The sequence below is a fragment of the Microtus ochrogaster genome, chromosome 4, assembly GCF_000317375.1.
Source record: "Microtus ochrogaster isolate Prairie Vole_2 chromosome 4, MicOch1.0, whole genome shotgun sequence".
In the NCBI taxonomy this organism is placed as follows: domain Eukaryota; kingdom Metazoa; phylum Chordata; class Mammalia; order Rodentia; family Cricetidae; genus Microtus; species Microtus ochrogaster.
This window is the reverse complement of record NC_022011.1, coordinates 4,391,353-4,416,449: the sequence shown is the minus strand read 5'-3', so window position 1 is coordinate 4,416,449 and position 25,097 is coordinate 4,391,353. Positions and strand designations below refer to the sequence as shown.

The 25,097-nt window shown below is 48.0% G+C and overlaps 1 protein-coding gene across 1 annotated transcript in view; it reads left to right on the top strand.

Moving 5' to 3' along the window:
• The first annotated feature begins 11,335 nt into the window (after window positions 1-11,335).
• The window catches only part of Cdh3 (cadherin 3), a 47,002-nt gene continuing 33,240 nt past the window's right edge, over window positions 11,336-25,097 (top strand). Inside the window, exons 1-2 of the mRNA XM_026778683.1 lie at window positions 11,336-11,409; window positions 11,638-11,758. Coding sequence (XP_026634484.1) covers window positions 11,362-11,409; window positions 11,638-11,758 — 169 coding nt within the window. The 5' untranslated portion in view covers window positions 11,336-11,361. The remainder of the gene's footprint in view (window positions 11,410-11,637; window positions 11,759-25,097) is intronic.

Genomic DNA, 25,097 nt, shown 5'->3' with positions numbered 1-25,097 from the left:
AGAGCTTGTACTGTTCTCGAAGAGGGTTGGGTCGGGGTGGAGAGATGGCTCAGCAGTTAAGAACACCGGCTGTTCTTCCAATGGACCCTGGTTTGATTTCCAGGACCCACACGGCTGCTATCAGCCATCTGCAACTACAGTTCCAAGAAGATCTGAACCATCTTCTGGCCTCCATGGGCACTACATGCACAAGGTACACAGACACACATGCGGTCAAAACACACATACACATAAAAATAAATAAACCTCGGAAATTTGCTGGGCAGTGGTGGCACACACCTTTTATCCCAGCACTCCAAAAGCCAGAGAAGAAGAAGAGACAGGAAGTTGGTTCCTAGCACACAAGTCCAGTGACTCACAACCACTAGTGATTCCAGTTCCAAGGTATCCAGTGTTGTCTTCGGTTTTCAAAAACACTGCATTCGTGAGCATATGTGCATGAACACACGCATACACACACAACTAAGAATTAAATAAAATGAGAAATGGCAAATCCAAGCCAAGTGTGGTGGTACACACCTGTAATCTCCCCACTCAGACTGTGACAGAGAGACTGGGGGTTCAGGGACGACTTGGGCTACACAGTAAGACTGTGTCTCAAAAAAAAAGTTAAAAAAAAAAGGCAAGTCCACCTTTTACTCCCTTCTGCATGGCATGTAGGTGCCTCTTCTATGCCCTTGGACTCCCCAAAACTGTGAGCTAACCAAACTTTCCTTCTTCAGCTCACCACCTTTCCTTTTTGAGACAACATCTCACGGCCTCCTGTAGCCCAGGCTGGCTCCAGAGTCACTAGGAAACGGAGGGTATTGAGATCCTCCTTCCTCCACTCCCCAGTGCTGGGGTTACAGGATTGTACCACCATGCCTGGTTTATAAGGCACTAAGGACCAAACACAGGGTCCTGTACTTGCTTCTCGCTCTACCAACTGAGCTTTGGAATGTGCTTGAGCTGGAGATGAGACTCAAATTTTTCTTTATAAACTACCAAGTCTGTGGTATTCTGTTATAGCAATAGAAAACAGACTAAGATAATTTTAAATTGTTTTAAATAAAAGAGGACCTCAGGCAACCCATTTTTAATAGATACTCCAAGGAGGTACCATCAAGATGGAGATGCTAGGTGGTTCAGTTAGCCCTGGGTCTAATTTCTAGCATCCTTGGTTAACTTTTTTCTGAGGTAAACACTGTCGAGGACTGGCCTCCACAAAACCACCTATTGCCAAGGTGGGGCGTGGGAATTTTAGAAATATAAGTAAAGAATATTTTTTTTTTTTGGTTTTTCGAGACAGTGTTTCTCTGTGGCTTTGGAGCCTGTCCTGGAACTAGCTCTTGTAGACCAGGCTGGTCTCGAACTCACAGAGATCCGCCTGTCTCTGCCTCCCGAGTGCTGGGATTAAAGGTGTGCACCATCATCGCCCGGCTAAGTAAAGAATATGAAGATGCATAAAAATCATAAGACAGAAACCATAGAATAATACTGGGAGGACCTTCCAGTCATTGCTGAAATCCTGAAATCACCCACGTTTATTTTTCCACAGCTTTTACACCCAAAGTAAATGAGGAGAACAGAAGACTTTATTAACATGATACTTGGACAATTTAACCAGTCAATGGCTTCATCACTCTGAGCATTCTGTTGTTCAGGCAGTGGAATTGCTCTAGGTCACAAATCCTGAAAGCCATCCCTCCCAGGTGGCCTCATAGTTATAAAAGAAAGAGCAAAAGTATGTATGCATATCCTGACCATCTGTCAGGACTGAATGTCAATCAATCAATGTCAAAAGAACCAAGCACTCACATCCTGAATGGGGACACATGCTATGCTTGTCAACCATTTTGAGTGACCTTCAAACTTTCTCACCATAAGACGAGGTGGAAATTAGACTCACATTTTCAGGCCTCCACAAAACACAAACAAACAATTCGCCCCTAGATGGGCACCAACAACTGACCAAAGTGCTGTCTGTGTCTATATGGGTGGTATGTGCTCCTGAGTGTAGCTGCATATGAATGCCAGAAGAGGGCGATAGATTTCCCCTACAGCTAGGGTCACAGGTGGTTGTAATCTGCCCAGTGTGGATGACCGGAATCTAAATCATGTCCCTTGCAAGCTCATTCCCACTCTCTATGGCTGAGCCATCTCTCCAGCCCATCTTAGCCTTTCTTTTAGCCAGAGTCTGGTCAAGTATTTAACTGAGAGGAATTTAAACATAGTAATGGAGAGCCTGAAAAGCCAAGCAGGGGACAGAAATGAAACTCAGATTAAATAAGATGAAGTCACAGGCTTTTCCTCTGGCCTGCCCTCCTGCCCCCAACAGTGTCTCCTGCTGGCTGAAGGAAGTAATTTCTGAAGGGAACTGGGAGACAACCCGCAGGGGTAACCCTGCCTTGCAGAGGGAACTGAAGAATGATCCTGAGAGCAGCTGTTAATATTCTATTGTTATTGTTTTTTTTAAGGTGTGGGGGAGCAGGGTCTAGAATTCTGAGTTTCGGGAGCTCAGCCTGCCAGTGAATTCTGAGGCTTTCTAAGAGCCTTATTGATCCTTTGCCCTCTGTGTGTAGAGATGCCTGCTTGGCTTCTGGTCTCTGCAAGGTAATTGCTCAGGCCTTGGCAGGCACTCAGTAAGCCCTGAAGTCAGCACTGCCTCACCCAAGATTCAGGGAAGGGAAGCAAAGCAGAGGGATTTCTCAATAAACGTAAAGAGGTTGTCTCAGCACCTCTGAGGACCTGAGGCACAGATGGGAAGTACTGGCTAGTGACGTCACACAGCAAAAAGGAGGCTCCTGGGGAATTCAGGGATAGACTCAAAGAAGCAAGACTGTGAAACAGTTTCTGACAGGGCTGGGTGGCGCATGCCCAGAAATGGCTTCACCCAGTTTTAAGGCCACTTCCTGGATGATTGGGAAACATCTCCTGGTCTTTGAGACATCCCCATCAGTGAGATCCGGGGGAGTGAAACTTAGGAATTTTACTACCAAAAATGGGAAGAAAGTCTCTATCTAAATATTTCTCAGAAGACCCAGAGTTTAACCTTGAACCAAGGTCAAATATGTTTATTTTCCGAGTTGAGAAAAAGGATTGTTCTTTGGAAACGGAGCTTATTTGGCCTGCCGTATGCAAGGCCCTGGGTCCAGTCTTCAGCAAAACAGAAAACTCTCCAATATTTAAAGATTCTCTCTCAGGTACAAAGCATATTCTCCAAGTTCATTCCAGAAAATGCTTCTCAATAGCAGGTTAGTAATGGAGTCAGGGAGCAAATTTTGGGGAGCAGAACTGGGTAGATAGACTGATTTTGCCTCTGTCCTGGCTGTCTGGCTGTGCGCAGGGGACAGAACTTCTAACTATTAAGAAATTTGACCAGGACAACTAGAGCTATACAGAGAAGCCCTGTATCAAAAAGAGAAGAAAAAAAAAGAAATATAAATCACGTGAACTACTCAGAGAATTGTATGGACTGGAATAAGCTCACACATGGAAGTCCATGGCTGCAGGTGTGCCATGCAGTGAGCAATGCGGAACTGCGGTCATTCAGTTTCTTATGATGCACTTGATTTGTGTGCACTTTGCAAAGACCCTTCGCCTTGCATGATGCACTGCAGCGCTGTTGTGTGCGGTCAGCCAGGGAAGCAACATTGATTTTGCTTCTCTTGTGCATTTAGCACCCCGCCGGATGCTAACAGTTATTGTTGTGTTGGTTTCACTCATTCAATAAATATTTGAGTGTTTGAGCATTTGATGCCAGGCTGTTTTCTGCACTGGGGATCTAGCTGTGGACAAAGAAGACAAAAATTCCTGCCTGGGGTTGGAGCGATGGCTCAGTAGATCTCCCATGTCCAAACATGAGGATCTGAGATTGGATCCCCGACACCTACTTAAAAGTCATGTGTCTGTAACCTTAACACTGCAGGCAGAGAGGTGGGTCCCCAGAGCTTGCTGACTAGCAAGCCTAGCTAAATCTGGGCTCACTGACAGACTCTGTCTCAAAAAACAAAAAAAAAAAAAAACAAAAAAAAAATGAAGTGGAAAACCAGTGAGGAAGACACTAGACACGGACCTGTGTAGTCATAGGCACAGGCAGGAGTGAAATAGCTTCCAGAGCTTAGCACAACTGACTCCATGATGGAAGTACCACTCAGGCTGTAAAACTCAGCATACAGACAGCACCATCTGTCAAAACTGAAAGCAAAAATGTAACCCATCAAAGTCCACAGTTCTAGGAAAGTCTCTAAGCCTACTAACCTTGCTTTTTAGCTTCTGAAATATGTCAACCCAGGATATGGTTTTTGTGCTTACAAGGCTTGGAGTTACACTGGGATCCCAAACATCCAGTGTAGTCCCCAGCTTGCTAATAATGACTTTCTATTGGCTTACAGTCCTGTCCAGGCAGTCTTCCGTGGTGGACTCCACACACAAGTGTACCAGCACAAGCACATGCACATATGTACACACACACACACACACACACAATGCACGCATACATACACTACACACAAACACACACACAAATAAAAAACAGTAGTTAAAAGATGTTCATTAGGGCCAGGGAAGAGTCAGGGAAGAGCACTGTTGCTCTCCCAGAGCGCCTGTATGGCAGCTCACAACCACCTGTAGCTCCAGTTTCAGGGATCTGGGGCCTTCTCTGACCTCCATGGGTAGCAGGCTCTCACATGCACAGACATTTCAGCCTAGGAAAGTGAAGACATGGGATCCCCAAAGGAACCTAGCTAGTCAAAAGTATAGCTGTTTTGGGAAACTCTGGGTTTGATGAGAAACCCTGCCTCAAAGGATATGGTAGAAGAACCATAGAAAGATTCCTGACAAACAACCCCAAGCCTCCACATGCATGCGTTTGTGTTTCATACATGCCCACTACATACATGTGCCCTCACACTGGGAACACACACACACACACGAGGAAAAGGAAAGGCGGGCTGTCTGTGGATTGTACCTTTTATCTCACGCATATTTTCCTGTGTGGGTGCTGTGGGGAAGTCTGGAGTTGTTTGATTCTGACAACCTTAGCCTCCGTCTCCAAGAGGGTTTTAGGTGGGAGGAAAGAGGGAAAGAGGTAGCAGAAAGTGAAGCAGCGGAGACGCTTAGAGGGAAGCAGTGGTACCAGACGCTGCGCAGCACAGTAAACGGAGAGTGTTTAAAAACAAAATGCCGGGCGGTGGTGGCACACGCCTTTAATCCCAGCACTCGGGGGGCAGAGGCAGGCAGATCTCTGTGAGTTCGAGACCAGCCTGGTCTACAGAGCTAGTTCCAGGACAGGCTCCAAAGCCACAGAGAAACCCTGTCTCGAAAAACCAAAAAAAGAAAAAAATGCAACCAAGAAACACCGGGAGGGGGTGATTCTCTGGAAAAGGAGAAAGAATGGAAGACTTCCAGCCCGATGTAGCCGGAGGATGTACAGCAGGCCATCCCCGTTGGAAATGGTAGTATAGTTCTAGCCCCATGTAGCCGGAGGATGTACAGCAGGCTATCCCCGTTGGAAATGGTAGTATAGTTCAGACCTTTGCCTCCAAAGGGGGCTGGGGAAACAACTAGGTGGTACAGTGCCTGGCACACACAAAGCCGTTAGTTTTATCTGCAGCACCACACACACACACATACACACACACACACACACACACACACACACACACACATACACACAAAGGTCTCCAAAGGCCCATGTATTAAAGGATTGATCTCCAAGGTCCACTAATGGGAAATGATAGAATATTTAAAAGCTGGGGCCTGGGGATAGGTGTGATGGTACACTCCTTTAATCCCAGCACTTGGGAAACTGGGGCCAACCTGGTATATAAAGTGAGTTCCAGGACAATACAGGCTACACAGTGAAACCAACCCTTTTTCAAAGAAAACCACACACACACACACACACACACACACACACAGATCTAGAGTTCTTTAGATTACCAGGAAGACGTGCTCATATTTTGTTATTTAATATTTGATTTGTTAATGCTACAGATTTGAATTTCGGGTTTTTATTTTTATTCATTTTATGTATACGAGTATTTTGTCATCTGCATATACATTTTGTGAATGCTTGGTGCTCAGAGAGGCCAGAAGTGAACTTCAGATTCTCTGGAACTGGACCTAGGGATGGCCGTCATGTGGGTGCTAGGAAACAAACCCGGTTTCTCTGCAAAAACAGAGCGTTCCTCAACGCTGATCCATCTCCCTAGCCCCAAATTAATTTTGGCTTTTAATTTTTTAAAAATTTGTTTGTGGGCCGGGCGGTGGTGGCGCACGCCTTTAATCCCAGCACTCGGGAGGCAGAGGCAGGCGGATCTCTGTGAGTTCGAGACCAGCCTGGTCTACAGAGCTAGTTCCAGGACAGGCTCCAAAGCCACAGGGAAATCCTGTCTCGAAAAACCAAAAAAAAAAAAAAATTGTTTGTGTATATGCTTGCCTGCATGCATGTTCACCATGTGTGTTCCTGGTGCCTGAGGAGGCTGAAAGCGGGTGTGGAAACTCCTAGAACTGGAGTTACAAAGGGTCAAGAGCCATCCTGTGCGTTCTCTGCAGGAGCAGCAGTGCTCATAACTGCTGAGCCGTCTCACTAGCCTCTTCACTTCTGTCTCCTAAAGTTAATTTTTTAGGACAATCGTATGCATGCATAAAATATATTTGGACACATTTATCCCCTGTTACCTTCTCCCGACTTCCTTTTCCCCCTACCAGTTCCCTTCTTCCTGCCTAGTGCACCCCGTTTTCAGTGTGTCTGAGTGCAAGTGGTGTTTTTTGCATGAACTTAAGTGGAAGTTGACTTACCAGAACTTCCCAGTGGCTACTCCACAGAAGAAAACTGTCTCCCCAGCCCACTAGGGAATAGCTCTGGAGCACCAGGACCATTCCTCTTCCTTTCTTTCTTTCCTGGCCAGGAGGTAAGTGGGCTTCGTATTCCTTTATACCTCTGCCATGATATGCTGCTCTAGCATAAGCCCAAAACTTTGGGCACTTTCAGCTGTGGCCTGGAGCCTCCAAAACTGAGAGCCCCAAACAAACCTTTCTCTTTCTAGGTTGCACGTTGTGGGTATTTTCTTATTATAACAGAAAACTAACCAATACAGACGTGAAAGCTCCAGAGGCCCAGAGTCCACTAAGCAAGACTTCCGCTGTAAGGTATATTCCCATTGTGGAAAACGAGTACCCCCAGCCAGACACTTCCTCTGAAATGAAACAACAGCCGGAAGCCTCCTCATCGTGTCTGATGTTAGGTTTCTGAAACATCACCAGACAGAAACTCTTGGTCTTTCTCCAATCCCAAACTTGTTCTGCCCATGGTGGGATTCCAGAAACCCAATCTTTTGTGTGTGGGGAGGGAGGGGGGGTGTTTCGAGACAGGGTTTCTCTGTGGCTTTGGAGCCTGCACTGGAACTAGCTCTGTAGACCAGGCTGGCCTGAACTCACAGAGATCCACTTGCCTCTGCCTCCCAAGTGCTGGGATTAAAGGCATGCACTACCACTGCCCGGCCAGAAACCCCATCTTGAGATAAGGATTCACATTGCCCACCTGACACACGAAGTGCTCCCAGGAGAAACTGGTAACCAAGACAGAAGGGCAAGAGGTGATGTGAACACAGCCCTAGTCCCTTAGAGGGTAGCATCAGCCTAACCTTCAGGGGAGCTCGGTGGTGCAATTACATTTTAGGATTTGTCTATCTGGGAGGATATCGGGCTGTCACCTACACCAGGTTAATCATCGGTTGTGGGTGGAGGAAGCAAATTCTGGGCGTCTGTTTTGTTTTTCCGAGACAAGAGCTTGTTATATAGCCCATGCTGAGCTGACCAGGCTATCCGTAAATTTAACTGAAACTCAAGACCGAAATTCATTCAGTTAAACGATTGAATTGATGAATGGCCAGCTGGGGAGGCTGCGCAAAGGCTGCGTCGTGATCCAAGCACGCAGAAGAGCTGAGTACCGTTTGCTCCACTCTGCTCGCGGCCCCCGCTGGAATGCTGAGTGCCCGGGAAGGCGGCGGAAATGAGCCCGCTCCACAACTCTCCAGCCGAGTGTTTACTTAATTAGGGCCTGTATCCCGAGGCTCGTTTGTGTTTAACTGTCCGCCTAATGGCTTCGTCTGGCTCCGCGCCGGCGCGGGGAACTTTGGGGGCGAGGAATAGGTCGGGCCGCCCTGTCCCCTCTGGGCCAGAGTCGTTGAGCAACTCGTGCAAGCACCTAGGACTCGGCAAGCGTCCCCAGCAGGAGCGCTAGGCCACTAGCTAGCTGCCTTGGGCTTTTCCTGCAAGTTGCCGCCACCCACCACAGCTGCTGGGACTGCGTGGATCACTGAAGATCCCAGAGATGGCAGATGCCAGGTACCCTCAGCCGTGAAATTGAAGGATTCCGACACTGCTCATTCTCTTAGTTATTGAAATGGGGGTGCTGGCTAGGAGAGGAAGGGCTGGCAGGAAAGCCAAATGGTCCGCATCCCTAATAACGATAACACTGGGCCCTTGCTCTGTGCCAACTACCGAGTTCAGCGTTTTTAACACATTAATCTGCTCAATCCTCATGTGCACATATTCACTTAATCCTAATACAGCCGAGTACAGTATGTGTGTGGGGTGGGGGTGGGGTGTTCACGTATGTGAGTAGACGTCAAGGTGCATGGCCGCAGGACAACCGTGGAGGTAGCAGTCCTATCTCTCACCTTGTTTGGGACAGGTTTTCTGTTGTTTGACGCCATAAACCAGGCTAGCTAGCCTGATAGCTTCCCATCCTCCTCCCAGTCCTCCATAGGAGATTACAGATGGGCTACTGTTTTCCATATTACATAGGTCCTGGGGATTTGAACATAGGACTTTACCAAAGCACATTACCCACTGAGCTGTCTTCTCTATTCTTTTATTATTATTATTATTATGATGATGATGATGATGATGATGTATACAATAATCCATCTGCGTGTATCCCCGCAGGCCAGAAGAGATCACAGACCTCATTACAGATGGTTGTGAGCCACAATATGGTTCCTGGGAATTGAACTCAGGACCTTTGGAATAGCAGGCAATGCTCTTAACTGCTAAGCCATCTCTCCAGCCACCCCACCCCACCTCCTTCTGTATTCTATGCACCTGTTTTTGAAGCACTGGCTCACTATGTAGTGCAGGCTGTCCTTGAACTTGTAGTAATCATCTTGTCCCCCATCCCGTGTTGGGATTAAAGGCATAGAACACCACTCCCAGCTCTAGTACAGTACTTTAGAGGGTAGGTATCAAAATAGTTCCATACACCAATGGATAGATAAGGGTTCCATCTCAGCAAGAGGTGGGATCCAAGCCTGAATCCCACCCAGTGGAGCAAGTAGCGCCAGTGCTTGCCTGATTGTGTCGCAAGTTCCGTTGCTCAGTCAGAGACTTGTGGTAAGAAGGGCAGGTAGATTCAGGCATCATTCTGGGGTTCTCTGGAGAGCAAAGGGGGGTGGAGAGAGCTCAGAGAAAAAAAAAAGTTCGATTGGTTCCGACTGCTCAGCTCCAGAGTGGAGGCTGCAGTCAGTGGTGGAACACTTCCTGGGCGTGTGCAAGGCCTTGTGTTTAGTCTCTGGAGGGGCAGGGCAGGATGGGCTGACTCTATAGGGAAAGGACAAGGGAGAAGAGCAGTTGGAACCTATGCCTGCCTAGGGACTTGTGTGCCCCAGTGTGCCTCAAGGACAGCCATTCTTGTCCAGGATAGTAGGAAGAGCAACGTAGAGTAAGCAGGGAGGCTGTCTTCTAAGGGACAAGCATTACACACCACGTAGTTTTCAGATTATATACAGGATTTCAGACTAATAAAAGGTATATTTAAAATTGCCATTATTGGGCCAGGTGGTGGTTGCACATGTCTTTAATCCCAGCACTCCGGAGGCTGAGGCAGGCAGATCTCTGTCTGGTCTACAAGAGCTAATTCCAGGACAGTTAAGGCTGTTACACAGAGAAACCCTGTCTTGAAAAACCAATCAATCAGTAAAGAAACAAACAAACAAATAAATTTGCCATTATTGGGACTGGGGCTGTAGTTCAGCTGATAAACTGCTTGTCCGGCATGTAAACCTTGGGTTCAATTTCCTTAATCAACTAAACCAGGCATGGGGATACATGCCTGAAATCCTAGTACTAGGAAGGTAGAGGCGGGAGATTCAGAAGTTCAAGGCCATTCCCAGTTGTATATTGAGTTTAAGGCCAGCCAGAGATACATTAGATTCTTAAAAATCGTGTCAAGTCTTACCTCTTTAATGCCAGCAGTTCAGATACTGAGATGGAAAGTTTGTCATGAATTCAAGGCCAGCCTGAGACTACAGTGTGAGATTCTACTTTAAAAAAAAAATAGGAGGGCAACGGAGATGGCTTAGCAGCAAAACTCTTTCTGCACAATCCTGATGCCCTAAGTTCAAACTCCAGAACTAAGGAGAGAACCGACTTCGCAAGGTCCTCCTCTGACCTGCGCATGTGTGCAGTGGGCCCATAGACACATATAACAATAATAGATAAAATAAAATATCCATTATTTGTATTTAACATCAAATTGAGGAAACATTTCAAGGGGGAAGAAAGCATTTTTATTCCGGGTGCTGGAAATAACGGGGCTGACAACTCATAATCGTCTCCCTACCTCAAGCCCTTTGAAGTTACTGTGGCTTCCAAACTCTGGGGCTTTCTCTGCTTGTTTCCTGCCATTTGTTCAGCTGCAAACGGAAGTAACTATTCTCTCAAACGTATATCAGATCGTGTACCGCGGTCCTTTGAGACCTCGATGCCGTTTCAAATCCCCAACGCTCCCAGAGGGCTCGCGTGGGAGGTGGAGAAAGTGGCAGAGGGCAGACCCCGCAGTAGCTGGTGTGAAGACACGCCTTGCCTCCATCAAAGCTTTGAACACGACGCCTGCGGCAGCATGAATGGGAAGCCTCTGGTTTTTTTTTTTTTGTTTTTTTTGTTTTTTTTGTTTTTTGTCGGGTTTCAGATGCGTCTCCACTTTTTTTCCGTTGTAGTTGCCAGCAATGGAATATTTGCCTTCTCGTGCTACAGGGGCTGAGGTGGAGTCGATTGGGGGTTTTGTTTTGTTATACTATTTTCCAGAGAAACCAGAACCCTGCAAGAGCTACGGGATACCTTTCAGGAGTAGTTCCAAAAGAGCAGGGAGGTCGCCGGCGGGAACCAGGGCGGGTCCACAGGGGCTTCGCGAGTGCCTCCCGCAGGCTAGCCTCGGCTCCACCTGCGGGGGGGCGTGACCTTGTGACGTTGGACCAATCAGCGGCTACCTGAGCGCACCTGGCCTCCTCCCGCGGGCTCTAGTGAGCCGCGGTGCTCAAAACTGTACCAGGCACTTAAGACCTACCGTCGCGGCAGCCTCTTCACTTCCCTCCAGTCATGGGACTCCTTAGTGGGTCTCTCGCCTCCCTGCTCCTCCTGCTTCAGGTACCACAGTGCCTTGCACTAGTCCTAACCCAGATTGCTCCCTGGAGAGCGGGCGGGGTTCTCACGCTGAGGGCGTCGGGCGGGGGCGGGGGAGGGGGGTACGGACCTCAGGGCTGTGTTCCTTGGCGCCAAGGATGTTACGGGGGCCCACCGAGGACTCTCAGGGATGAGTGTGCAGAACCGGGGACGCCTGTGACTCAGCCTCCCTCTTAACCCTTCTGCTCTCAGACGCAGGTTTGCTGGCTACCAAGCGTGGCCTCCGAACCCTACCCGGTGCACTTCGGGGAGGCTGAAGTGACCTTGGAGGCGGGAGGAACTGATCTGGAGCCCAGCCAAACGCTGGGGAAAGGTAAGACCCTCCTGGTGCCAGCGGAAGATCACACTTGGTCGGCTTTGCTGTGACCCTCCGGTGAGGAGGTATCTGGACCAGAGCTGGGGATGTCTAGAGCCACCTCACATCCTGGGAAGGCGCAGAAAGTGGTTCCCGGGCTGGGATGGGCTCGAGAAGGCTGAGCAACGGTGCACCCACCCGAGTCCAGCCCCTCCTTGCGCAGCAGCCGCTGCTTGTCTTGACCTCCTAGTGCCTGGTGGCTGAGCCCCTCACCCAGCCCCGACGTGGAAAACATCTCCCGCGCCGGCCACAGCCGAGGAATGCGCAGTGCACATTCCTCCCAAAACCCCCGCGCAGGTGTGGGGATGAGCGGTGCCCCGGGCAGCCCCCTTCGCCCTACTCGGGCCCCCTTTGTGAACCGTGCTTTGTGTCTCCGACAGACAGACCGGGTCTGTTTCTCTTCTCTGGGCTGCCCTCCCCACCCCCCCTTCTTCCCGGGCTGGAATGCACTCTTAACCCTGCCCTTCCCGGAGGGCCTGAGCCCCTGCAGTCTGCCTGCGAATGGCCAGGCACACCTGGGCAGAGGCCATCACGCCCAGGGGACACACTAGGTCCCGCACTCCAAGCATCCTGGTAGTAGGATGTTAGATCACTTGAGTCACAGGGTGGGGGCATGGGGGAGGGCGCTTCTGTGTCCCAAGCCGGAGGAGTCTGAGTAAACGATCAAAGCACATTTTGATCTTTCAGTTGCGCTTTTCTCCATTCAAATTAAAAAAAAAAAAAAAACAACTTGAAAGTGGAGGGTCATTTTGGTGCTGAGAACCCGTGTGCCATGAGACTCGAGCATCTACCAGCTGGTGGGGGCTCCTGACTAGAGAGGACAATGGGCTTTTCTCTGTAGATCAAACCGACGTTGTTGAACCAGGAGTAACTTGGGATCCTTGAGTGAAGTTCCAGAGGACTTTTGCGTGCATTTTTTTCTGGGGAGGGGATCTATAGTTTAAACGACTGTCAGAACATTTACCACCTAGCATTTTTAAGTGCTTCCATCAAACGCTCACCCTCCGTACACATGTCCACAGCCTGAATATGGGGGTGTCACAGCTTAAGGGCAGAATGACTCTCCTTTGTTTCCCCGCAAAAAGTGAGGCCCTTGAGTCTGTAGAACTCCTTAAACAAACAAAAAACTTTGCTCAAATAACTCTGCAGATTGACAAAATAATTAACACCCTGCTAGGCAAGGTTCCTTAAAGGCTTGGCTGTAGGGAGCCGGAGACCAGGCATTAAGAGGCCATGCCTCATAAACTTTAGATTCTTGCACATGGCTTTATTACTGGCCGGCTAAGAAACTGCAACTGAGCCAACCTGTAAAAAATGTTAACTTGGGCAGGGCCCCAAATCCAATTCCGGCTCCCCGAGGAAGCACTATGGCTCACCAGACCTCTGCCAAATCGACCTCCCCGCCCCCACCATCACATTCTCTGCTGTATTCCAAGAGCAGGTATGGCTTTGAGTTGTGAGTGTCTTATATTCCTTACCAAAGCAAAAAATATATATCAGATTAGCTGTCACTTTACTTGGCTCCAGGTTGCGGACAAGTGCTGATCAGGTTTTTGATTTCGTGATTGAGTTGGCCAGTGCTTCCCGGTGATGTCACGAATTTTAAAACTTTTTTTTCCTAAGGAAATGCTGCTGTCTCGAATGTCTGGTTTATGGTCATGAAAACGGTAGGTTTGTGCCAAGAACGCACCTGGTTTATAAAACAAAGAGTGGGCTAATGTGCTTAGTACACCTTGACTTCCCTGGAAATGGGAAGTCACTCTGGGTTTTAAGTAAGAAAAAGCTCCTGGGCCCACATGGTGCTAGGAAGTTGAGACTCTTCAAGCTGGATGGCATGCTTGTAGTCCCGGCTACCCCAGAAGCAGGGACAGGATCCCTTGGCCCCGGGAATTCACGGCCAACACAGAAAAGGTAGCAAAATCCTCTCTCTTAAAAAAAAAAATAGTTTTGTGTGGTCGTACACGCCTTTAATCTCATCACTCAGGAGGCAGAGGCAGGTGATCTCTGAGTTAGAGTCCAACCTGGTCTACAGAGCCAGTTCCAGGACAGTCAAGGCAACACAGTTAAGACCCTATCTCAAAAAACAAAACAACTTATTTATTATTTGTGACCAGGGTGTATTCAGGCGTCTATTCTCTCTTTCCTCCGTGGTTTTCCCAAGATTGAACTCAAGTTTTCAGATGTGCTCAGCAAACTTTTTCACCTGCTGAGTCAGCTGAGTACCCTATCTATGTGTGTGTGTACACACACATCTGCATGAATGTTTGTGCACCACACGTGTGCCCACAGAGGTCAGGAGAGGGCACCAGTCCTCTGGAACTGAAGGTACAGGGCTCGAAAGCCACCTGATATGAGTGCTAGGAACTGAACCCAATTCCTCTCCAGGAGGGACTACCGGTCTGAACCACTGGGCCATCTCTCCAGCCCAAGATCCCATCTCTTAAAGAAGGTAAAGAAAAAGAGTTGTGGGTATAGCTCAGTGGCAGATGAGGCCTTGAGTTTGATCCTTAACACTGCAAAACTAATTTTTTACAATTTATTTAGCTTTATTTTATGTGCATTAGTATGAGGATCTCAGATCCCCCGGAACTGTTGCAGACAGCGTGAGCTGCCTTGTGGGTGCTGGGAATTGAACCTGGATCCTCTGGAAGAAGAGCCAGTGCTCTCAACCACTGATCTCTCTCTCTCTCCAGCCCCTGCAAAACTAAATTTTAAATTTTTAAATAAATGAAACTTCCCAAACAACACCAAAAATAGATGCCTTATTCCCCAGTATATTTCCTCATGGTCTTCACCTGCTTCTACTTCAGTACCGCCACCCTAGTCCCCCTTCTTAAAACATCACCGTCCTTGGATCTGACAAGGTTGAAGGGGTTATCCTGCGGGTACATACAAACCCTCAAGTTTGGCCAGGCAAACAATACTTTCCATATTACAATCCCTCTTTGCCCCTGGGTTATGGATATTATAAGCGGCTGTGAAGTCAAGCTCAAAAGAAAGATCTGGTATAATTAGCACCTTGTTTGTGTGTCTACCTTTCTCTTCAAAGCCCTTGCACAGCTCCGAGCTTGCTTTACCCTCCTAACATTCCCTTGAAGCAGGGAAGGTGAATATTAAATACTTTGAGGTCTTAATCTCAGAGCTGGGACTTGAGAAACCCCATAGCCAGACCCTGCCAGAGGTTTAAAGGTGGAGAGACAAAGGGGCGGCTTCCTCGGTTTAATTTGTTCGACAGTTCAAGAAAATCTTTGAGGCTCCCAGACAGAACTTTACTTCCTGTTACCCGCCCAAGGCCCAGGAAGTCCACTGGAAGAAATCAAGACAATCTTTGTGAAGGTCAGTCTTATTTTTTGCCCCCCCCCATCCCATTTTTAAAGATTAGGGTCTCATTATGTAGTCCTGGCTAGCCTGGAACTGTGTAGATCAGGCTGACTTTGGACTTGGAGAGATTGTCCTGCCTCTGCCATACCCGGCTGGCCAACCCATTTTACAACAGGAATTCTAGTGGTTGTGATTTTACCACGGTCATTGTTGCAGCCCCCAGCTAGAACTTGAAGAGTTTTCTGACTCCCTGTTGTGTGGGAGGCGTAATCAGAATGAACGCTGGATCTCGAATCTCACAGCCACCGGTCACAGTACCTATTCCCGTGAGTTCGTAGTCTTTTGCTTGCTTGTTTGGTTGGTTTGTTGTTTTGGCCGTGAGCCCAGCCTTTAATGTCTGAGCCTTCTCTTCAGCCCTGTTTGTTCATTTTTTGTTTGTTTGTTTGTCTTGTTTTTTTAAGACAGGATCTCACTATGTAACCCTTGCTGGCCTGGAATTCACTCTGTAGACCAGGCTGGCCTCCAACACACAGAGATCCACCCGCTCTGTCTCTGCCTCCCGAGTGCTGGGATTAAAGGCATATGCCACCATGCCCAGATAGTCAGATTTTCTTATTGTAGGATTTTCCAGAAATACTTCTCCACAGGATTCAGTCTCTCAGGGTCCTAGTATTAGGAGCTTGACTAGAGAAGTTAATCTGGAAGGGAACAGGGATGTTGCCCTCTTCCGGCCCATCCCAATGGGGCCTGTGTGATCTGAGAGCTGAGACAGAGGAGAGAGGAGGGAACTCGTGAGGTAGGAGTGTAGTAGTCAGAGGTGAGGAGCCACAGCCACCTACCCATCCTTGATGTTGAGCAGTTGAGAGAAACAGCTTCATGACACTGATCAGAGACACTCAGGCCCCAATTGGGACCCCCTCAGCAGTATTGACCAATTCTTAGGAAGCTTTTGGGTAAGACAGGAAGCTAATCGTAGGAAGCTTTCACTAATGAAGGTGACTGAGCTTGGGTTAGTTTCAAGATGGTTGTGTTTAGTTCAGCTATTGGTACAAAAACCCCGCCTTTAGTTTGGAGTTAATAGGCCATCCTTTCTGCACACATGTAACCGAGATCTGAATGTTTCAGGGTCTTTTAGAAGTTTATCTAACAATGAATGAATATAAGTCCCTGCCTTTAGGAAGCTTACAGTCTGGTGTGAGCTATTCTTTAGTGCTATGGTTGCCTGGCAAAGCAGGTGATAGTACCTTCCCCTTAGATGCAAAATGGAGTCACTGGGGCAGAATCAGCAGAGAGTCCAGAATGTAAGTCCTAGTTGGCTGCTTCCATAGCTCAAGGGGATTCTGTAGTGCCCCATAAATCTGCCTCCGAGGAATGAAGGGTAGGGAACTGGGGTTTGGAGCCCCGCCAGCAGGGGGGAGGGCTGGTTGCTGAAGACTGCCCTCTGTCACCTTCCACTGTGTCAGGGGAGCAGGTCTCAAACCGCTAGTCACCTCCTCTCCTAGCACTGTGTTCCTAGGTTACCCAGAACGAGTGTTCTCACCTCCCTACTGCCCCAGGAGGACGGTGAGCAGCTAGGGTCAGAAGCTGAAGTTCTGTGAAACACGTGAAGTGGGGCCGTGAGAGGAGGGGAGAAGGCGCCTGCCAAGATCAGGGAGGCTTCTGTCCTGATGCCAGACAGTCTGTGTTAGGAGACTAATGTTGAAGAGTAACTTCTGTTGAGGGCCGGAGAGATGGCAGCACATTGGGGCACCTGTCTCCAAGCCCAGTGACCCGAATTTGATCTCTGGGACCCACGTGGTGGAAAGAGATGTAGCCATTCGAGCAGGTTGTCTTCTGACCTCCATATGCATACCAGGTAAATTGTCTTTCCCTCCTTCCCTTGCCATAGCTAACTAAATAAACATAATTTATTTATCATTTATTTTTTGGTTTTCGAGACAAAGTTTCTCTGTGTAGTCCTGGCTGTCGTGAAACTCACACTGTAGACCAGGCTGGCCTCGAACTCAGAGAGATCCACTTGTCTTTGCCTCCCAAGGGCAGGGATTTAGAGCATGCATCACCAGCACCTGGCAAATAAATGTAATTTTAAGAAAAGAATAAATATGTTGAGATAAGTGCCAAATTAGTTAGCTTATTGGCATCACCAGCTTAAAATGCCCATGTACCTAGCACACAGACCAAGAAATGGCATCACTGGTAACTCAGATGCCCCTTGCCTTCCAGCTACCCTTCTCTCAAGAGAACTACTGTTCTTACTTGTGATACCCTAGATTAATTTGCCTGCATTAGAACATTATGTATAGTCATGTAGTACTCTCCCAGCAACCCCAGCACCTGGGAATTAATGGCAGAAAGATCAGAAATTCTAGATCACCCTCAGCCTGTGATATTTAAGAACTAGTCTCAAAAAAACAAATGGGCCAATGAGATGGCTCAGCAGATAGACACCTACTGCCAAACCTGAGTTCAGTTCCTGGAACCTACATGGTGGAGGGCAAGAATTGATTCTTGAAAGTTGTCCTCTCTCCTGCGTGCGTGTGCTGTGATGCTCTCTCTCTCTCTCTCTCTCTCTCTCTCTCTCTCTCTCTCTCTCTCTCTCTCTCACACACACACACACACACACACACACACACAAACTAAATAAAAAGCGAATAAGAAACAGACAGGAAAGATCGTATAAACTGGGAATGGTGGTGGTGATGCATGACTGTAATTCAGCACAGAAGGGAAAGAAGGCAGGAGAGTCTTGAGTTCAAGGCTAGCGTGGGCTACATTGTAAGACCTTGTGTTAAAGAAAGATATGAAATGAACTATATGCTCTTGGGCCTGGCTTCTTTGGTTGCCCATGTTGAGATCTTCATCATGATTCTGGGTGTGAGGGCAGTTGAGTCTCACTGTTTTATCCCACTGTGTGACCATCTGTAGTTCCGCAAGGCTGTCAATGGCCATTTGAGTAGTTTTGGCTATTAGTACTCTGTACAGCGCACACACACACACGCGCACACACACGGTTCCTGCAGGGACTCTAAAGTGCATACTATGTAGGTTCTTTGCCACTGAGCTACACCCCCGTCTTCCCTCATGAACATCTTTTTATCTTTTCGAGACAGGTTCTCATAATGTTGCCCTGGCATACATGGAACTCACATAGACTGAGCTGACTTTGAACTCTCGGAGATTTACCTACCTTAGCCTCCCAAGAGCTGGGACTAAAGATGTGTGTCATCATACCCAGCCCATGAGATTTTTGTTCTCATCTTCTTCTGAACCTGTGTCCCTTTCTGAACACATGTGCTGGGTTAACCCTGGGTCTCCTGTGCAGCCCAGTACTTTATGGTATTGTATCAAGTGAATAGCTGTCCTCTGTCCTAAGATGATGCTGTCTTTTGGATGCTGTTACCTCCTAGACTGGTTTCTCATATAGCCAAGTGCTAAGGACACAGCAGGTTTTTAGTATGCATTTGGTCCTTCCCCTTGGGGTAGACTCTCATCCTGTTTGCTGTTAAGTTAAAGGTTGTTCCTTTTCCCCAAAATAGGAAGGAAACCTGTCTTAGTCACTGTTCTATTTCTGTGAAGAGACACCATTACCAAGGCAGTTTCTAGAAGAAAACATTTAATTAGGGTCTTTTTTATATCTCAGAGGGTTAGTTCATGACCATCATGGTGGAGAGTGTGAGAGCACACAGGCATGAACAGCTGATCCACAAACAGGAGGCAGAGAGAGACGGCCTGGTGTGACCCACCCCCAGTGACACCCTCCTCCAGCAAGACCTCACCTCCTGATCCTTCCTAAACTGTCCACCAGCTGGGAACCAGACACTCAAATATGAGCCTACGGGGGCCGTTCTCATTCAACCACCACAAAGCCTGACAAGGGCTGTAGCTTTCTAGGCAGAGATTTTCATCCTGGCCAGGGCAAGGGCGGGAAGCAGCTTTCTCATTCTGTCCCATGGTCAAATCCAGTTCACCCCTCATTATAGAAGCAGTGAAGTATCTGAGATCTAAAGCCAAGCTGAAGTGGTCATTCGGCCCACAAATGCCTGGGCATGTACTTGCTGTGAGATATTCAGAGTTGAGCAAGACCCATAGCTTCTTGTGAGCGCCCAATTAGAAGCACACACAGGGTCCGTCTTCAGGCAACTGTAATTGCTAATCCTCAATTCAACACCACCCCATGCCCCACCCTACTTCAGACAGGCTCCCACTATGTAGCCCACATCGTCCTGATCCTCTCTTCTCAGCCTCCTTGGTGCTGGGATTACAGCGTGTGCCCGGCTCTGTTCTAGGTGCTGGGGATCCATTAGTGAACAAATGTACAAAAGCCCTGAGCTTCAAAGGCTGCTTTGAAAAGTGGAGAGGCAGCCAAAATAAGTATTGGGGTGGGCAGGAGTTGAGATTGACATTAGAAGGGAATACTAGGACAGCACCTATAGGAAATGATGTCTTAGAGACTGGGGAGGAACCAGGCTAGAGAGCTGGACATGAGACAGGGCAGGGAATGCTCCTGAAGGTGATCGGCATGGATTCCAGGACTAAATCCAGTTCATATGGCTGGACCATAGAGTGCAAAATGGAGAGGGGAAGTGAGAACTGTTTAGGACTGTCTGAGCCTCAGCAAAGGCAGCTAGGTAATGTTCAGGAAAGGCAGGACAGATGCCTAGGCCCTGCCATAGCCTTGCTGAAGCCAGGATGCTGAACCCCCACACTGTGTCCCCCACCCTTGCCTCTCCTCCCTGGCTTTCCTCAGCCCAGACGATGTTTTGTACATTGACCCTTATCCCTCACTTCGTTTATTTGGGCAGAGGAACTAGCGAGAAAAGGTCCAAAAGCCGTCAGTCTAAATACGATCTCTTTTTTATTATATTTATTTATTGTGTGTTCATGTGTGTGCATGGATCCGTGAGTGGAGAAGGTCAGAGGGCAGCTTCCAAGAGTCGCCTCTCTCCTTCTGCCATGTGGGATCCAGGCATCAAACGTGGTTGCCAGGCTTGGTGGCAAGCACCTTTATCCACCGACTTGTCTCACCAGCCCCTGAGTGCCACTTCTTGAGAGCTTACGCATTCCAGAATCACGCCTTGTCCTTTATGTACTAAGCCCCTTTAATCCTCCTAAAAGGCCCCCACGGGACGGGTGGAATTGGCTCCAGTTGGCTGGATTGGAAACCTACATTAGTAATTTTGTGACTTGCCCAGTGTCATCTACACTATGCTATGGAATGGGACCTTGAGCCCCCTTAAGCGTACGGTGCTAACCATGTGGGAATCAGGTGGTTGAGGGAGAGCTATTGCTAGTCCTCTGGCTCCAGACAAGCCAGGGGAAGATTGGAAATAGTTAACCTCTGACTCAGGAGCCTTGAATTCCTGTTCCCTCCCCTGGTCTCTGTTAATCACCATGAACTGGAGTGGTGAGGCCGAACACTTCCGTCCGACCGCTGTGGTATCTCCTTTAGGATGGGGGTGGGGTTCAGATACCAGGCCTGGCAGGGCTCCAGCTGACGTTCTTAGCAGACACTGCCACTGGCTGTTCATCCTCTGCCTCGGCTTGACCCACACCTCCCACCCCTGACCTTGGATAGTGGAGCTTGAAAGACTTCCCAACCACTGCCAGATTCCAAACCTCACCCTTCTGGGTTCCTGGGAGCTTTAGCAACAGTGGTCTAGAAACTCCACTAGCTACGTAGGATGCAGGCTGCAGCTACCCTGGTCTTGCTCGAAAATACCTCATTCTATGAAAGCAAACCTCTTTAAACTCCTGCTTCGCCTTTGTCCCTGACTTAGCAACAGGGAAGACGGCTCAGAGCCACACAGCCAGGTGTGTGTGGGAACCTGACTTAATGAGTACAGATGGTGGTCTGCTTCGCCTCGTGGCCTGAAGGGAGAGCTCTGGGCTGAGGAGCTGTAATCCCAGACCTTCCTCTCCCTTCTTAACTTCAGGATCCCATCTTGGCTCATTGGAGAGTGCCTAAGGGCCAGGCATTGTGGGACATGCCAGGGATCCTAGGACTTGGAAGGTGGAGGCAGGAGAACAGAAGGTGCCTGAAAGCTGGGCGTGATGGTGCATGTCTGTAATTCTAGGACTTGAGAGTCTGGGGCAGAAGACAGTGGAGCAGAGCAGCTTGTCTTGATAAATACATAAATAGACTGCCTCAGAGGACTGGAGGTAGAGCTAGCTCGGTGGTAGAGCGCATGATTAGCAAGTCTTTGATCCCTCGAATTACGTGTATAGGAGTGCACGTTCATATTTCTAAGAGAGTCTCCTAACTCTCGAGACACAGGCTAGCCTGGAACTGGAGACCTTCCTGCTGCAGCCTTCCAGGTGGTAGAATTACATCCATGTTCTGCCAGGCCTGGCTTCCTTTCTCAAACTTGAGGACCAGGACCTTTCCTGATCTGTCTCTGGTTATAAGTGTGTGTGTGTGTGTGTGTGTGTGTGTGTGTGTGTGTGTGTGTGTGCGCACGCGCGCGCAATAGCAGGCACTTAAAGGTCAGGACGGCTTGCAGGAGTTGATTCTCTCCTCGCGTGTGAGTCCTGAAGATCAAACTCAGGCCGTCAGACTTGGTGGCAGGCACCGACCCATCTCATGGTCGTTGGTCATTTTATAGAGAAACGAGAATCACCATCTAAACTGAGCATGTAGCACACAGGTCTGTAATCCTAGTGCTCAGGAAACTGAGGTGGGAGGACCATGAGTAATGCCAACCTGAGCTGTATTGAAAGATCATATCCCCATCCTCCAGATCCTTTTAAACTCTGGTTAGAACGGCCAGAAGAGACAGACCTATGTACTTAAAGGAAAGGGGAAATTTCTATCTTGATGCTTACCCCAAACTGTGTGACCCGAGGCTAGTTCCTCTAAGCTCCACCTGGACGCTCTGAGTGCCCCAGTGCCCTGGGGCTACGAGGAAGGTTCTGCTCAGGCTATTTGGAGAGACAGTTGGAGGGTCTGCTAAGGGTTCCGTGCCTCTTGGCACATCCTGGGTGTCCTGCTTCAGGCTAACTGCTGGCTGAGCTGCCTTCATGGGACAAGCCCTGTCTTGTATCTTTAGGCATGGGGTAAAGAGCTGCTTGTGGGTTCCCCACGTACAAGCCAGAACAAGACACAAGCCCCACGCCCAGCCCTCTCCCTATGGAGTCCCTCAGTCCAGCTTCCCAACAGCCTCCCAGACCTTTTTATCCTTATCCTTTATGGTCTTTATTCCATTACGGAGTTTCCCTGCATTCCCGGGTTTGAACTGAACCCTACTCCCACTGGGTTCATCCCTACCTTTGGCCTGTGAGCCAATAGTTTGCAAGTTTATCTTTTGTGAGGGTGGTGTGTGCTCTTAACTGCTACCGTCTCTCCAACCCCTGAGGTTTTAATTAAACCATGCACATATGCTCCCTATAGATGTAAACACTTTTACAGTAAAATGTGTGGCCCTTTCTATGTGACAGGCGTGATTCTAAGCTCTCGATATATACTGGCTCATTAAAGTCTCAAGCATGGTTTAAAGGAGGTACCGTCACCCAGTTTTACAGGTGAGAGAACTGAAGTCAGTTAAGTAACCCCCCGCCCCCAGGTCACACTGCGCGTAGCAGACAGAGAATTTGGACTTAGCAGACTAACTCCTCGTCAGTTGCAGCAAATAGTAAATACATACAAGGTAGTTCTTTTTCCAGATTCTACTCCCTATGAGCAAGCACAGTTAGTGGCTTAATATATTCCTATTTTGTAGATTCTTTTAATTTTTTAAAACATTATTTGTGGGCTGGAGAAATGGCTCAGCGGTTAAGAGCACTGATTGCTCTTTCAGAGGACCCAGGTTCAATTCCCAGCACCCACATGGCAGTTCACAACTGTCTGAAAATCCAGTTCCAGGGGATATGACACCTTCACACCAATGCACATAAAATAAAGATAAATAAATCATAAAACAATTTAAAAAAACATTATTTGTGTATGTAGACAGTTTGGAGTCAGGTTTTCTCTTTCTGCGGTGTGGACACCAGGGGTTGAGCTTGGATTTTCAGTCTTGGTGGCAAGCTAATTCACCGACTGTACAAAAACGTGAACACACACACAGGAATTTTTAACAACTGGACTATTTCATGCATACATCTTACTGTACAGCCTGCTTGGCTTGCTAAAAGATGCAGGCATCTTTCCAGATTGTGAAACGCACATCTATCTTGATTTTGACCACTCCGGAGTCTTCCAGTGGTAGACAGGACATGATTTATTTGAGCCAGCCCTCTGTTTTTATCTTTTACAGATGTGGTGATGGGGAGGAGCTAGCACAAAAATTGTGAAGTGTTTGGATTTTTCAAAATCTATCAGGAGCCGCCTTATTAGGAAAGACAGCAGCTAAGAAGTGATGGAGTGGGCTGTGTGCCTCAGCCCCGTGCAGGCGGACGGAGCTTTTATGGCCGGGCTGTGCTGCATGCCCAAGATAAGGCATCTGCACTATTTAAAAATCATTAGTTTTCACTGTAACATTTTTTATGACTCCATAATGTGAATGTTTCCAAAGCATCTGAAACCACCCAAAACCAAGACAGTTGAAAGTTTAAAGACTTAGACGTGAACTGCCAAATGTATTCACGCCGACATTTTTCTCAACCACTCAGAGCTTGAAAGTGGTTCAAACAGAACAAGAAAAGAAAACGCATTTTTCTCCCCTCAGATTTTTAGACTTCAGATTCTGCTAGCAGGTCTTTTGCTCCCTAAAAGATGGTTTCTGGTCTTAAAGCAGATGCTCATTTCTGATCTTATTTTCCCACTGAAAGAGATATATAAATTCTTTCTTAATCCCAGATAGTGCTGTGGGAGACAGTCTTGGGCAGGGCACAGTTGCATTGATGTAAAGGGTGCATTCCGGAAAGCCTCAAATAATTCATAGCACCCATGATTTGAGACGTATGTTTGAATGTGAACACATGTGTGTGCATGGCCAGATGGGAGTTTATAGCCCCACCGCCTCTGTAGCCTAACAGCTGTGTGACTTTCTACAGTTATTTTTAATACAAGATATTGGGGATTTAGGTTTTGTTGTTGTTGTTTTAAGATTTATTTTCTATGATGCTCTATCTGCATGTATATAAGTGCGTCATATGTGTGCCCAGGAAAGTCAAAAGAAGGCATCAGATCCCCAGGAACTGGAGTTACAGACAGTTGTGAGCCACTATGTCAGTGCTGGGAACCGAACCAAGGTTCTCTAGAGGAGCATCTGGAACTCTTCACCTCTGAGCCATCGCTCCAGCCCCCAAGACAGGGATTTGTGTGTCTTTTGTTTGTTTGTTTGTTTTGTTTTTTCGAGACAGGGTTTCTCTGTGGCTTTGGAGACTGTCCAGGAACTAGCTCTTGTAGACCAGGCTGGCCTCAAATGCACAGAGATCCGCCTGCCTCTGCCTCCCAAGTGCTAGGATTAAGGGCATGTGCCACCACCACCCAGCCAGATTTGTGTCTTTAAACTTTGCACATGAAGTTTTGTTTGTGAAATCATTTCAAACTTGTATTTTCTTTTTAATGATTTATTTTTATTTCATGTGCACTGGTGTTTTGCCTGCATGTGTGTCTGTGTGAGGGTGTCGGATCCCCTGGAACTGGAGTTACAGACAGCTGTGAGCCGCCATGTGGATGCTGGGAACTGCTCTGCAAGAGCAGCCAGTGTTCTTACCTGCTGAGCCATCTCTCCAGCCCCTCATTTCACACTTCTGTAGTTGAAGTTTGCATAAAGTTTATCAGTATTGTGATGTGTAGGGTGCTTGGGCTGGGTCTGTTTGTTCCCTTATTAGCTGCAGCTCCCGGGTCAGACTGTTTTTCTAATCACTGCACCTTAGTTTCTCATCTATGAAATAGAGGTGTTAGGGACTGGAGAGATAGCTCAGTGGTTAGGAACACTGACTGTTCTTGCAGGAGACCCAAGTTCAAGTTCCGATACCCACATGATGGCTCATAACCGTTCTTAACAGTTATAGAGGATCCAGCGCCTCTTCT